We start from the raw sequence: 16442 nt of genomic DNA, 5'->3' as shown, positions 1-16442 counted from the left end.
TTGCCACTTGGTGCTGTCATTAACATTTTAAATTTACCTAATCGAACATGCCACATGCATGCACCCTCCTGATTTTGAGCATTTGATTTGTACTCTGATCGGATCCTTAAAAAAAGGCTGCACACTACCCTGTGATTGGTCATTTGATTATCCTATCACTAGATGCTTTTGTAATGAAATCACACCACCCGTTGATTAGTCATTTAATTATCCTATCACTAGATGCTTATGAAATGAAAGCACACCACCCTGTGATTTGTCATTTGATTATCCTATCACTAGATGCTTATGAAATGAAAGCACACTACCCGTTGATTAGTCATTTAATTATCCTATCACTAGATGCTTATGAAATGAAAGCACACCACCCTGTGATTTGTCATTTGATTATCCTATCACTAGATGCTTATGAAATGAAAGCACACTATTCTGTGATTGGTCATTTGATTATCCTATCACTAGATGCTTATGAAAAGAAATCACACCACCCTGTGATTTGTCATTTGATTATTCTATCACTAGATGCTTATGAAAAGAAATCACGCCACCCTGTGATTTTTCATTTAATTATCCTATCACTAGATGCTTATGAAAAGAAATCGCACCACCCTGTGATTTGTCATTTGATTATCCTATCACTAGATGCTTATGAAAAGAAATCACACCACCCTGTGATTGGTCATTTAATTATCCTATCACTAGATGCTTATGAAAAGAAATCACACCACCCTGTGATTGGTCATTTAATTATCCTATCACTAGATGCTTATGAAAAGAAATCACACCACCCTGTGATTGGTCATTTGATTATCCTATCACTAGATGCTTATAAAAAGAAATCGCACCACCCGGCGATTGGTCATTTGGTTATCCTATCACTAGATGCTTATGAAAAGAAATCACACCACCCTGTGATTGGTCATTTGATTATCCTATCACTAGATGCTTATGAAATGAAAGCACACCACCCTGTGATTTGTCATTTGATTATCCTATCACTAGATGCTTATGAAAAGAAATCACACCACCCTGTGATTTGTCATTTAATTATCCTATCACTAGATGCTTATGAAAAGAAATCATACCACCCTGTGATTGGTCATTTGATTATCCTATCACTAGATGCTTATAAAAAGAAATCGCACCACCCGGCGATTGGTCATTTGGTTATCCTATCACTAGATGCTTATGAAAAGAAATCACACCACCCTGTGATTGGTCATTTGATTATCCTATCACTAGATGCTTATAAAAAGAAATCCCACCACCCGGCGATTGGTCATTTGGTTATCCTATCACTAGATGCTTATGAAATGAAAGCACACCACCCTGTGACTGGTCATTTGATTATCCTATCACTAGGTGCTTATGAAATGAAAGCACACCACCCTGTGATTTGTCATTTGATTATCCTATCACTAGGTGCTTATGAAATGAAAGCACACCACCCTGTGATTTGTCATTTAATTATCCTATCACTAGATGCTTATGAAATGAAATCACACCACACCACCCTGTGATTTGTCATTTAATTATCCTATCACTAGATGCTTATGAAAAGAAATCACACCACCCTGTGATTTGTCATTTAATTATCCTATCACTAGATGCTTATGAAAAGAAATCGCACCACCCGGCGATTGGTCATTTGGTTATCCTATCACTAGATGCTTATGAAAAGAAAGCACACCACCCAGTGATTGGTCATTTGATTATTCTATCACTAGATGCCTGGGATATGAAAACACCATTCCATGACTGGTCATTGCATTATCATTTGTGGGAGCCTAGGTGAAATGAAAACTAATATCCAGATAGAATAATTATGTGCATAGACTATTGTGGCTTATATTTTTAACTGCAAATACTAAATAGTGAGCATAATTATTTTATTTAGATAAGAGGTTGCAATGTTTATCGACATATATTAATTGACAATTCGACTATGACGTCATTTCTGAATCTATCAACCAAACTTCATATTCCATGGTATTATTGTTGATACAAAACATATAGTTCCATGCATTGGAAGAGAAAACAAAGGGTTTATGGGCTCTATCTGATATGGTTGTCCTGGGCAACAGCATGCACATTTTACGTGGTAACGCGCATAAAAACACGTTTTGTACGCGCATGATTACTCCTGTTTTGGTATGTCTTGAGCAGCGCCATCAACCCACTGGTTTGAATATTACTTTTTTTGTGAGGAATTACATATATTTTATGCAATTTATTTCCAGATGTTAAATTATTATTCCTGATTATTACGAAAAACATCTCACTAATGTATGCATCAAGCAAATCATGCAATGCATCGCCATTTCTCGGACACTCTTAAAATTTGAAGTCGTTAATGTCATTTTATGACACCAGAGGGCGTTCTAATGACCTCGACAGACTAATTGATTTCTAATAGGTACTGATTTCTCCTACTAACACATGGTTAATGATTAACACATTTATCTATTCATAAATAATTTGACAGATTGTACATGTTTACGTGTGCTGTGAAAATGGATTCGTATTTGTATTTTTAACAATGTCTCGCCAGATTAATCGCTGTAGACATGATAGTATTGATAAAATGGACAAACCGGCCGGTTGCTGACTCGGACGATCACTAGTATCCTTTTAGAAGATATATATGCATACAAAATCATTATGTACCTTGCAACATGAAAGTTCCAATCATTGTATTCTCTAACGTGTTCGCATATCTGTTTCGCTTTTTTTAAAAAAAATCTGGAATTCCCACGTCAGAACTCAATTAAAATGTTGTGTACATTGTATTATAAAGAGGGTCGGCAAAGGGTATTTTCGTAAGCTGTAATCATTTGATTTTTTTTTTTTTTTTGTAAGAATGTAATTAAAATAAATAAAAAACTTAAATTCGTAGATATAGGCAGGATGCAAAATGTAATTCGCTATTTAATTCGTCCGTAATTTGTACACAATTCTTATTGTTCGTAAGCGTATAAAGCATTTTCCACATTAAATCATTTCGTGATACTATACAATTTTCGATTTTAACTCTAACACAAATTATCAAATATAATATAAAAATGTAATTAGGAATTTGCTTTATCTTTAAAGTGTAAAAACCTATTTATTACTGCACTTGGAACTTTCATTTTATTTATTTCTCCCCTTGCTACCCCCCCCCCCCCTCTATAAAATATCAAGTACTGGAGACTCCATCATTTGCTGTTTTCTCTTCATTTGTTTTATCGGGTTGTATTATCTACTCAATGCACGAAACGCAATTGACAAAATTACAGCATGAAGGTAAAAGCTCCATAAGACTACCATTTTATCTGTAATAGGCAGACGTTCCGCATTTACTTTTACCCCAAACTAATAATGTTAGTCTGAGCTTGTACAGAGTACTTTTTGTAGCAGTCACCTGGCTAGCATCTCGAGTTTGAATAGTCAAATCCATTACTCTGACGCTTTGCGAAGGTCTTTAATGAAAACGCAATTTACAAATAATTGTCATTGTCAAAAGTTACCAATCTTTACTCATTATCCGAAAACTATTGGATCATCTGGTTTTCGACGACTTTCTAAAGTAATACGTGTACACTCTGTTCATGGATTAGATTGTCCAAGCCATAGCATAATTGTTCCATTGTTCTTTTTTCGTGGGACCGGTGTCTTTTCATGTCTTGCTAAGAATCTATTATAATTATGGGGTACCCATTTGAAGGGTGGTGATCGTCGCGCAGCGCATGTTCGAATTTCATGTAAACAAACAATGTATTTTACAATGATGCGCAGTGTACGCCGCTATGAGTCGTCCTATGTCAAAAAACTGCATGGAGCGGCGACTATATCGCTGATAGCTCTCAATGTGGGAAAAATATATCGTTGCTAAGGGAAAGAAATCCAAGTCATTCACTGCCAAGACAGCTGTCTGCACTCGGTGGAGCTCCATGCTACAAACAACCTCCAAAATAACTCTCTGAGCCACTGCAATACAGCACGGTGACCGTTCTGTGCGCATGCAGTAGTGGGAGCATGTTCAAAGAAATGTAACATTCAAACGCAGTACCTCTATCCATGGACGTACTCTAATACGTCCATGCTCTATCCAAAGAAGGACTGTGATTAATAAAATATAGCGTTCATAATATTAGAGAAAATAGGAAATTGTGAAATGAAGCAAAGATTCATGAGTATTTTCTAGTAAACTGATTAAAAAAATTAAAATGAATGGCTAAGCCATTTTATAGCGGGAGGGTCGTCACCTGCGCACGAGCGGGAATTGAGTCCCAAGCGACGGTAACAACACACGCTAAAAACGCAATGGCTCATGGTAGACGCTTGTTTGTAAACAATGGCACGCTATGGCCATCTGACGCATGCGCAGGTCACGACTCCCAGCTTTAAAATCTCATTTCAAAATCCACTTTTCAACATACATGTAAACTTATACAATACAAAGTACATACTTTCACTCTCAAATCAATGAAAAATGTTATTTCTCTGACTATTAAAAGTGCAGTTTTTTAATGTTTGAGCTCAACTCCATGGCCAAGGGCAGGAGAGAAAAAAAAATCCCTCTGTTTTTGGAGTAACCCGCTACTTATATAACTTTGTCCACGAGCTTGCCAGTTTTTCCAGAAGAGATAATATGGTTACTGCAGAAATAAAGTTATTTATTACATATGTACTGCAGTTTATTTTGATTCGTCCCTGAAATCAAAATCGGTATTTCCACAACCCATATGCAAATGAGGTCTGAGAGCAAACAAAGTAGTCCCTTCAGGAGTACAGTCTTTCGGAATGAACAATATTTAGAAGTACGATATTTTCCCCTTGGGGTACATGAATATATTACCAATTATCCCTCCCATTGGACATACCTTTTCAGCTGGGGATTAATAAAGTGTTACGGGAAAAGTCCAAAAACGTAACGACTAAATGCATTGAGTCTCTTGACCGTGCTAGGGAATCCAACTCGAAGGAAACTTAGCTGACCTGGATATTATTATAAATGATCCAGCCTGTAAAATAAATGATTTTGTTAGTATGCAAAACAGCCGCAGATAAATGTGGTATGTTGAAAAAAAATGGGACACGCAAGCAACCGCCGTGGTTTGACCACGAATGCAAATAAATTAAAACACAGAAATGCGATTTATTGAGACGTTTTCGGAAGCACGGAAATGTGAACATGCTCACTGGGTACAGAACTTTACGAAATCGTTTTAGGACACTATGTCGGGATAAGAAACATGCAATTTTGGCAGAGGAGAAAGCTTGTATGTTAACGAGTTTAGGTGACTCTAAATTGTTTTAGTCAACACTAAAAAAAAAATTAACAAATCTTATAGCCCCTTAAATTCCCTTATTTCGACCGATGTTTGGCCTGTTTATTTATGATAGCCCTGCTCAAGAATTTCTTTTAGCAGACGATTATAACGCTTTATTATTCACCGTGGATGATAGTATATCAGGTGTAGCTGCCGAGTTAAATAATGATTTTTTGAACTATCCTATAACTATGGAAGAAATTCGCCGAAGCATTAAACAACTCAAAACGGACAAGGCTGGTGGGTGAGATGTACTAATAAGTGATTTTTTTCAAGCATCTGATGACTGCATACTCATTTTCGTTGTGTCCTATTCAATAACTTGTGAGGAAAATAGTTCTTTTCCAGAGGAGTGGTCTGAAGCTATTATTATTCTTTTGTTTAAACATGGTTCGCCAGACTCACCAGATATTTATAGTATTTTTAGTAAAATATTCACATTACTCTTAAATAGGCGTCTCAGTTCGTGGGCGGACTGAAGCTTTAGGCAAAATTGACCAGCCTCAAACCAGTTTTCGGAAAGGCTATTCGACAATAAATAACGTTTTTATTTTGCAATCCGTGGTGCAGAAATATTTGTCAAAAAGAAAGGGGAATTTTACTGTATTTATTTTTTTCTTTTGTTTATGCAATCTGTATTTTGGGGCTACATGGCTTGAACTACAACACAGATCATCACAAACGGTTTAAAGCCCGGGGTAGAGGTATACAATGTTGTGTTCTTTTGTGGAAAGTCATTTGATGTGCATTTTGGGGGTTGTGCACTGATGGACGGTTCACTAGTGAATGACGTGTTTGCTTGTTATCGGTATTGTATTGCTGGTTCGAAAAATAAAACAAATAAAATCATTTGCAACTTCCCCCGTCATCAAAGTTCACGAAGTCGCCGTGATCTCGCGAGAATTCGCGTGATCTGAGCCAGGTGGGCGTTCATTCAAATTTATTATCGCGCAATCGCAATAAACCTGAACATGGCGGCCGGCTTGAAGAAATAGTCTTAGTACGTCGAATTTTATGTGGAGTTATAGGTGCTCTGGGATGTATATGGCTTTCAAATAAGTTGTGCGGGCCATAAACAATTTACGAAATGTCGGCCAGGGAGATAGTAATGTACACGAAGGTAAGTTATATTCATTTGCCAGTACAAAGGTGGAAGGTGGTCTGAATGCAACTGTACAGCTGGGCTTAGTGCCATTCAACACTGCTGATTTCGTGGTGATCTTATTCGTAAGAAATGAACCAAATCGGAATTCTTGACATTCTAGGCTACTGACATTTCTTCGCGACTCAGTGGATCGGCAAACGTTTATGGTCCCGACTTTGTGGTGACGTTCTGTCTGTCTGTCAGTGTGTGACATTTATGGAATATAGTATCGGTCGGATCGGTCGGCGGGTGGGTGGGTGACAGTCGTGACGTCCGTCAATAATAGTGCTCTGAATGTTTTGTTTAGTTTCAACTAACAATCCGCCGGGTGTTAAGAATGACATTTGACAAACTCTTGTGATAGTCCCGATTACTATGGATTAGTTATGTTCCTTGAAATGCATAACACCAGATTCGACTCCAAATATATGCTGCGTTCTAATACAGTGGCAACTAATTTCGCGAACGTAGCAAATGTCAGTGTGTCCGTCGCCTTGCCAGACTCGGATAGTTTTATTGGGACATTGCCAGACAACAGAATTAATTGGGTGTCAGTGGAATTTTAAAAATTAAGGAAACTTAATATTCTCATATTTAAATCGCCCAGTGCATAGAAACTATTATGTTTACAATACGTCCATTAGTGGAAAACCGGGCTATTTATACTGTATGTATTTCTAGGCGAAGAGGTCACTGCCACTTAGCTCAGCATTGTTAAACATTACTCATACCACAGTCCCTCTATCATAGAGGTGATAGAGGGACTGTGCTCATACCAACTCTTCTAAGATGGGTGTATCATGTATAAACATATGTTATGGCTTGGCGTGGCGTGGCTTGAGGGATATGCTTTGTTCCTAGTTGGTCAAATGCCAAAAATGTACTGAAAATCCCTCCACCTTGAGATCCTTGCACAAAATACTAATATGAACTAGGGTTGAGTTGTGTTTACCTGCTTAATTAATATTTTGAATTTGATAAAATAGGTCAACCCTGCAAAATCACCAGTTTTCACTCTCTGAGTTGAGTAAATTAAATACATCTGAAAATAGCAGAATGATGCACTGTAAGACACGTATCTATACTTCTCAGTATTGTGGCTACTATGATCGCTCAGTCGATATTCAAAGTCAATATAAACAAAGATACCGGTATATTATTGCATGTATTGTATGGCACCCATATCAATGAACTTCTGCCTTGTGATTCACTTACGCGATTAGTCGAATAATTAATAATTGTTTCATATCATAATAATGCAATCCCTGGCACACACATAACTGTCATACAATCTCTGCTCCTAGGGGACTGAGAAATATCTACGAAATGTACATTGATGTTCCAGTGGTCCTGGGGTGGCTTGTACTTGCATTTGATTATGCTGCAGCAAAATGACCAAAAATCAGTTTTTGACCAAACAGATGAAATAAACTAAAAATATTACTGACCAGAAACTCAATTTATCTGTAAAAATCTTGATTACATGTTTATTTTAGCGTGTTTATTTTAGCATTTACCTTATTTTCCATGGCGGTATTTTAGTGGGCAGTCAACCATCGAATGTCAATACGCCCACTATTTTAATGCATGGGTCTATTGCCAAGGTAGAGGATTTAAACTAAATATATTCAATTACATACTTCGTAATGACCTTAATAATTAAAAAAACAAAAAAAAACTACACTCAGATTGTCCAAACAAATTTGTGTACAAGTAAACACAGGACTACCATGATTCAACATTGAACATTTTGTTGTACACGTGCAAACAAACTATGACATAATGGCGAGTTACATTTTGATAAATTTTTGGATTACATGTATGTGTCATTAGGTTCAGAAGGTTCAGCGTAGAAAAAAAAAAAAAAAAAAATTTCAACACTCTGTGTTCCATACCAGGTACCCTCCTCAAATCCTAACCCTAATTTATTAATTTTTAATATGTACACCAAATTGAACAATCAAAAAGATGAATTATTTACGCAATCTTGAAGGCATACATTTTTCATTTTTGTCATTTTGCATTCTCAACGTAATTGAAGATTGTTGTTGAAAATTAGTTTGGTGGTGTTATATATTTGTGTTGTGTGTGAATTTTATTCGTTAAGAAAGTACTTGTATGTGCTGATTTATTTCTGTGCACTATTCTACATCAACGCTGATAATCCAAATCTCTTAAGCAGAGTATTTGTACCTGAAGGGTGGTGCTCTCACTTCCCTGAGAACTATTATGTTAAACCCCATGTTACACATGTATGTAGCACTGCTGTAAGTCAATCCACATTATCTGTGTTGCGTGCACCCTGGATTACAAAGTCTTTTATAAATCCGAGTTCTTGGCGAAGATTGGTGATAATCTGACGTCAATCCAGAGTGTCTGCTGACATCAAACTAACAAAAAATATTTTGCGATTATACATGTATATCAAATGCATATATACAAAAAGTGACTGTTGCTTAGTATGCAAATTTCATGCACCATGGTTACGCAGTGTGGCAATTCTGCTTTTGTGATTTTTATTCCAATATCGCAAAGTTTTTTTTTTAAATGCAACTGATTATTTTGAGCGCCTAACTAATAATTTTGAAAATAAAAACCAAAACTTTTCACCGTGAACCAGGTTAAACATATAACTGTAATTATTGAATCGAATATAAGCCTGAAAGACCCTACGTATAAGAACATTCTGGTAGCGAGTTCATGTACGATGGAAAAACAAATTCTGCAGTATGTGATGTTGAACTATGGTATGCATTTTTAACCTGTCCTGTATTAGGCTGAGAAAAAAAAATATCTCTGTTTCTCGTTTCTGCGCGCATCATTTTGAACTATGCGTCTCGAACGTTTTTTTTTTCCTTCTAAAGCATTCCAAAATACGCTTGTACTCGCACTTACCTCAAATTCCCCCCATTTTACCTCAGTATTCAAAAAAAAAAAAAATCGTCTCGCCACTTATTTTAAAATTTCCATGAAACGAGAAACAGAGAATTTTTTTTCCTGGCCTTACGTAACATATATAATGTGGAGATGCACATGTTATGCATGTGATGAACTGCAACTTCAGGAGAATAAACACATTATTAAATTTGTGTAAAATGTGGTATACTTTTGTATGCACCAATGTTACAGTTTTATTCAAAGAAATCCAAGTTACTCAATTTGTGATTGTACATGTATTACATCCTATGGAGATTACTTTCTGCCCACAAAGTATTAACCTTTAACCTTTAACCTTTGATATCTAGTGTCTATGCAACAAAAACGAATATTTTAATTTAAATGTTGGGATCTTGAGTTTATTATCGATTGTTCTAAAATATTACTACGGATTTACTTGTATGTTATTTTGTGGAAAACCCTGGATGTGATCATCTTTGCCTTACAAATTAGAAAAGCAACAGATGTCATTGTAATTGGCACACCTGGGTTTAAACTCAGCTGTTGCGTGTACTAATTTAAAAAGTCTGCATCTAACTGATGATTTTACAAAGGTTATTAACCAGTGTGTGCTTGGGTCCCTGGGTGAATGTTATTTATATATTTTTTTTTAAATATTTTAATAAATTGTATGTGCACGTATTTGACATGTACAGTATGTGTGCCTGTTCCCTGATCAACAGGTGTCTTCATCAGAGTTAGTCTGGTATGCTTACATTCAGCTGCTACATGTTTTAATTTGTACAGTCTGAATTTACAAGTAACTTATGTCTCCGCAAAGTACTTTTTTTTTTTAGCTGGAATTAATTTTCGCTGAAAAGACATTTTGGGTGTTTTGTATGGAATTTATTTGAATGTAAAATATGGAAAAAAAGGTATATTCACTGGATTTTATTTTCACTGAATCACCCCTTCAGAAAAAATAGCGAAAATTAATTCCAAGCGAAAATAAAATATTCAACAGTAATCAGTGTGTGCTGGGGTCACTGTGTGAATGTTATTTAAGCATTTGATTTACCGGTAGTCCCTTCCCTACCTGTATATTAGACTTACCGGTACCTTGATTGTTGCATTATCCAATTGGTGTCCATTATAGTGCTAAATATTCATCAAAATCCAGCATTTCTGTCATTCCGGAACAGGATCTTTGTCGTTCATGGACAGATTTCATTCAAACTATGGTATCCATTAAACATCATTGGTTTTTTCCCCCACAAATTTGATTCAAAATGGGCGTTTTGTTTTCAATGAATCCTGTTTTTTGAGCCATATTGTTGACATGGCTGGACTGAATCATGTTAAAACTTTACAAATAAATCATATCATGCAGGTATATACACACATGCATTTGTTTCCTGATTCAATTCAAGATGGCCGAATGGCGTCCATTGTAGTGCTGAATATTCATCTAAATCTAACTCATCTAAATTCTTGAACTGTATCTTGGTCGTGAATGGACATACAATGTATTTCATTAAAACAATATGTCCATTAAACATAATCTGGTTCCAGATTGGGCATTTTATTTTCAACGATAACCCTTTTTGGATCCATACTGCTAACATGGTGGGACTGATCATGTTCATACATTACACATAAATGGATAGGGATGGATGGTTATGGAACACACTTTGAAGGTACATGTATTTTCCTAATAAGAGGTACAGATCAACAGGTGTGCATTTATCAGCCTGGTGTCGTGTGTTTGTAGATGACAATACAGTACATCTGAGATGTCTTTGTTATAATTAAATCTTTAATGGGAATGTAAAATAAAAGCATATACCAGTACAATGTTTGCTCTATTAGTAGCACATGTGCTTACATAATTTACTGAGGATTTACTATTGCCAAAATAAGTTATATTATACAACATTGCACAAATCTTTTGCAGAGCAAATATGGTACATTCCATATAAAATATATGATTATTCGTAAAACACTAAAACTTGCTCGAGATATATATACATGTACATATACAAATATTTAATAAACACAACTGTATTTCTTTGAAAATGACAGTAAGTTTGGTGAGTTTGCTTTTTGTTACCATAGCAATGTATCAAATTTGTAGTTACTGTCAATCTATAAACATAAAAATAGCAATATCAACTATGATTTTACTTTCATGAGCAAGTTGGTCAAATTTTAGATTTAAGTTTATTTTCTATTAACTTTTGCGTCAAGAGTTGAAGTCATTGAGCTACGAGCAAATACATGTTACTGAAAAATACATATACTACATTATTTTTTGTTAACAAATGGAAAGTTATAAAAATCACAAAATATGTCAAATACATGTACAAATTGAAATGTGCTACTGTATCATGTATTCTATGTCCAGTGTTCCCTCTAAGTTGATATGACGTGCAACTGACGTACACAGATTTGATGCAAGGAAAAAACATGCATTGAAATAATGATCTTGAAAAACATCTTATTTAAAAGTCAGGAGAGACAACAGTGACATTCCTGGCATAAAAAAATGTAAAAAAAAAATAAATAAATAAAAAAAAACATCTTATTAATATACTGTAGTTGGATAATTTGTAATTTGGTAGAAAGATATTCACATTTTATATTCAAAATTAAGAACTAAGGAAATCAGCTTCAAGTAACCACCAGTCATATACAATTTCATATATTTTTTTGAAGAACATCTCTCCCAAGCAGTCAATAAACTGACTTAATTTGTGTTTGGGGGATATAAATCTGATTAAAGAGCATACTGTTAATATCAAGCAATATGGTTTTTTTTTCTGATATATGTAATTAATACTTTCAAATAATGACTATACAAAATGTTAATCAGTCTTAGTCACTAGTAGATGAAAGTGACATAACTTACGAAAACTAAAAGTAATTCGACATCGGTGACTCAAAGGTTTGACACAAACATAACACGTACATGTCTGTAGTATGTGTGAAGCTTTGTAACCCTTGTATGATAGAGGTCAAGGGTCAAATTACGGACATGCATCTGCCATATCACTTCTTATTTTGTTCTGTGATATCAAATATTATATCACATACGTACCTTGGACTCCTGTAAGTTCCATGGCATGGTAGAATGAAAACAGTTTGAGAGGTTAGGCCAGGAAAAAAAATTCTCTGTTTCTCGTTTCATGGAAATTTTAAAATGCGATTTTTTTGTTTGTTTTTTTTTGTTTTGTTTTTTGGAAACACTGTGCTAAAATGGGGTAAATTTGAGACAAGTGTAAGTACAAGCGCATTTTGGAATGCTTTAGAAGGAAAAAACGTCCGAGGCACATAGTTCAAAATGATGCTCGCAGAAACGAGAAACAGAGATATTTTTTTTCTCAGCCTTACTGCAACAAGTCAAATTACACCATTGTATACACTCACTGTATTCAGAATAATCCCTATATTTGGTTGAAATGGTCTTAACTCAGGGTAGTTAAACCTAAACTCATATCAAATTTAGTTATTTTACTGGATTACATGTAAAACCCAGTTACTGTAAAATACTTTTTTTTCGCTGAAGGGGTGATTCATTGAAAATAAAATCCAGTGAATACATGTATACTTTTTTTCTATATTTTACAAAAATTAGTGAAAATAAAGTATTTTACGGTACTTCTCACATTTAACAATGGAATGTAATAAACCTTTAAATTAAAACCAAGTAAATATTCCAATATATTTTCAAAATCTGCTGAAATTAAACAGTGACCATTTAGTATAGTTTTTGACAGCAATAAACGGTAATTTAAAACATGGTGAATATCCCGGCAACGTCAAATCTGCTGAAATAAAACACGGCGAATATTTACTATAGTGTTACGTAGCAATATGTTTCATATTGACAGTAATAGTGTAAACGTGTACAGGTAGAATATTAACTCATTACTAATCTGAATGTCAATTACCACCAGCACATAAATACAAAGTAGTGTTAATATTTTATTATATAATGTCTTTGTTTAATGTACATGTATAATGTCTGATATGCAGTCTATAGCTCGTTCACTTTACAGGATCTCCAGACGTGCCAACATTTTTAATCATTCGTGTTTGCAGTTGTGTTCACGTTACAGCAGTTGTGTTCACGTTAGTCGGGACCCACTCGGTCGAATCACGCCCTAATTCGTTGTTCTGTTATTTGGCTGACTATATGCATATAATAATAATAATAATAATTTATTGAAATTCTATCCATTTGCTGTTGTTGGTATTTATTACGAGTCATCGTGCACATGAACGGCAAAATAGGATTCAAAGATTAGTTAATTTTCACGTCGATGTAGTATGGGAGCAGCACATAGATGCGTTGTCGACAGCGTTCTGATTTCATTACATCATCTGACCATATCTAGCTGCACTTGCTTGCATTATCATGTCATATTAGTACATGTATGAATCAGTACATGGTCTCTTGAATTTCTGGTGAGACCACTTCAATATGTGTATCTTTGTAGTTTTATAGATTAACCGCCAAAATGAGGTTGATTTTATACCTGGAAGCCAAAGTTGCTTCTGATGATGGGGAAGTGCATGCTAGTACAAGTGTATTGTAATGACATCTGATGGGCCTAAAGAGTAAAAATAATTGGCATCAGTTAAAACTGACAAAATAATGGTTGCTCAAGGCTAACCATCCATTAGAATAACATCTACAATAGATTAACATATGTTATATACTGTAGAATACTTTATTTTCGCTTGGAATTTATTTTCGCTGAAGGGATGATTCCGTGAAAATAAAATCCAGCGAATATCCTTTTTTTCCTATATTTCACATTAAACTCATCAAAAATCAATGAAAATAAATTCCATACAAAACGCCCAAAAAGTTAATTCCAACGAAAATAAAGTATTCCACAGTATATACTCAAAATTGCATCTGTTGTATAGTAAAACATCTATTAGCAGGGAAGTCAAGGCAAAAGAAAGCTCTACAAATATAGGAGAATGCAATTTACAGTTTTTTTATATCACTCTTTTATTTCCTAGATAGTATTCATAAGTACATGTATTGTGTAGTCCACCATCTTGATTCTCTAGCAAAGGATTGTGGGTAAAGTGTGATATCTTTATCTTAGTTATTTTGACCATTGACACACCTCTGTAGTTTACATAATCTTATGCACTTGTAATAGAATACAGTATCTTGAATACATTTGTATACTGTTTAATTCACAATAATAAGTTTATTCTCCTTATTATAACCAATACAATAATAGACTCAAAAACTAAATACATAAGTGAGAATAGAGGATCGGAAAATAGCAGTCAGGTAATCATATGACTTTCAAATTTTGACACATTTATGCTCATTTTTAAATTATGTTATGTTGGCTTGAGATCATGAATGATCACAAATCGCAGTTTGCCATTATAGTAGATTTTCATACAGTCATGTTTTGGGTATTCACTGCAAAGCAAGTGAATGAAAACATTAATTTGCATAGAAATAAAATGAAAAATGGCAAATTTTTATAAAATGAAAGTTCACCTAAAAGTGTTTCACCTAAAATATGGGTAGGTAGGATTTTCAGCATGCCAGGGAATTAGTATAGCTAGTTGCGTCACGAAAAATCACATGGTGTCAATGACGCAGCATATCGACTCAGAGGGCACGAATACGCTCAAATCAATATATTCATTTTACATCAATAATTAGAGGATATTTATGAATAAATTCAGTAGATTAGACATATTCTTCTGTTTGTTCACAGAGGCCATGTAAGTGATGGCCTGCTGAATACTTTGATTCTCATAAAAAAAGTTGAATATTTATATTTCGCAATTTTAATCAGTTTATCGCATTTTTCAGAAATTTTTGCCTTCAGATTTGGTGATGAAGTTAAATTTCAAGTCTTGATTTACCAAGCAGTGATTTATTAATGGTGCATGTCCCAACCTTCACATTAATTAATTGCGAAATAGTCTGAAATATTACTAGTTTCATTTTCTAAGTGTATAACATAAAATACACGAAACATAAAATAAGGAGAAACAACAGTGACACTCAATGGTCAGAACTGTTGCACAAAAAATACAAAAAAAAATACATAAAATACCTTATTTCACATTATTCACTGTTAATAAGATGTGGGTTTCAGTGAAAACATTATATTGCTCAAATATTGTTATGTGCTGTACAAGACCTTGAACATTATTTTTGAGGAGTGACCCCAGTCTGACCTCTGTGTAATCATAGAACTAAAAATGTTCCATGGTGTTTTCAAAATAGGGTAGACTAGTAGAAATTTGGGGAGATGTGAGTTGGAAACTTATTTTCCAATTTTTTAAAATACAAATCCTTCCAAGATGGCGAAAAAAAATATCTATGTATAAGAAAACGTATCATTTGACAACTGAACAAATTGCACAGCAACATCCTAAAAAATTTAGCTCAAATAAGTTTACCATTCATCTCCTCTCCCAGGGTTTCTAATAGCCAGTCTCTTTGGGAAAAAAGGTTCGTGCTGCAATATTGTTTCTACATCTCTGTCTAGTGGCTCTTTGAATATAAAAATCTATCATTTATAGATGTATTTATAACTATGGAAACCAGTAATATGCTGTAAATAGACAGGTTTTGTTGTCTTAGAAACAAATTAACCTCACATGGTGAAAGTCTAGAATACTACAGTAAAAGTATTAAGCATGTTGTTTACATTGCCAACTCATACTGTGATGTCAGCTGTATTGAGTTTCAGGGCATCCTTTGACATGTATGTATCCTATACATATAGCCACTACTTCCCCTTGTGTCTTTGTGGTATACGCGGAGTGAGAGCAAATATTGGGCTGTTTTTTTTGTTTTTTGTTTTTGTAACTCTACATTTAATGAAAAATCCCTGGCAAAATGAAATAAAAGTTAAAAAAAATAATGATAAACTAAGAATGAATAAAACTAGAAAAATTGTAAATGTTATAATTTATAAAATGTTACAATGTATTTATTTTTGTAACATAAAATAATAAACAAATATATACATGTATATAAGCAAGGTTTTACATTGTATAAGGTACTATAAGTGTGTCAAACTTGCGTTCTGTAAAATACTTAATTTTAG

At 34.3% G+C, this 16442-nt stretch overlaps 1 protein-coding gene across 2 annotated transcripts in view; it reads left to right on the top strand.

The window, feature by feature from the left end:
- The first annotated feature begins 6267 nt into the window (after window positions 1-6267).
- LOC102806841 (unconventional myosin-Va-like) overlaps window positions 6268-16442 on the top strand; it is an 84233-nt gene continuing 74058 nt past the window's right edge. For both annotated transcript variants that reach the window (XM_085495206.1, XM_085495205.1), the window contains exon 1: window positions 6268-6435. In XM_085495206.1, coding sequence (XP_085351332.1) covers window positions 6403-6435 — 33 coding nt within the window. In that variant the 5' untranslated portion in view covers window positions 6268-6402. The remainder of the gene's footprint in view (window positions 6436-16442) is intronic.

The sequence above is a fragment of the Saccoglossus kowalevskii genome, chromosome 21 (genome assembly GCF_978046115.1).
Source record: "Saccoglossus kowalevskii chromosome 21, keSacKowa6.1, whole genome shotgun sequence".
Classification (NCBI taxonomy): Eukaryota; Metazoa; Hemichordata; class Enteropneusta; family Harrimaniidae; genus Saccoglossus; species Saccoglossus kowalevskii.
Note: the sequence above shows the minus strand (reverse complement) of the source record. Positions and strands in the feature narration are given on the sequence as shown.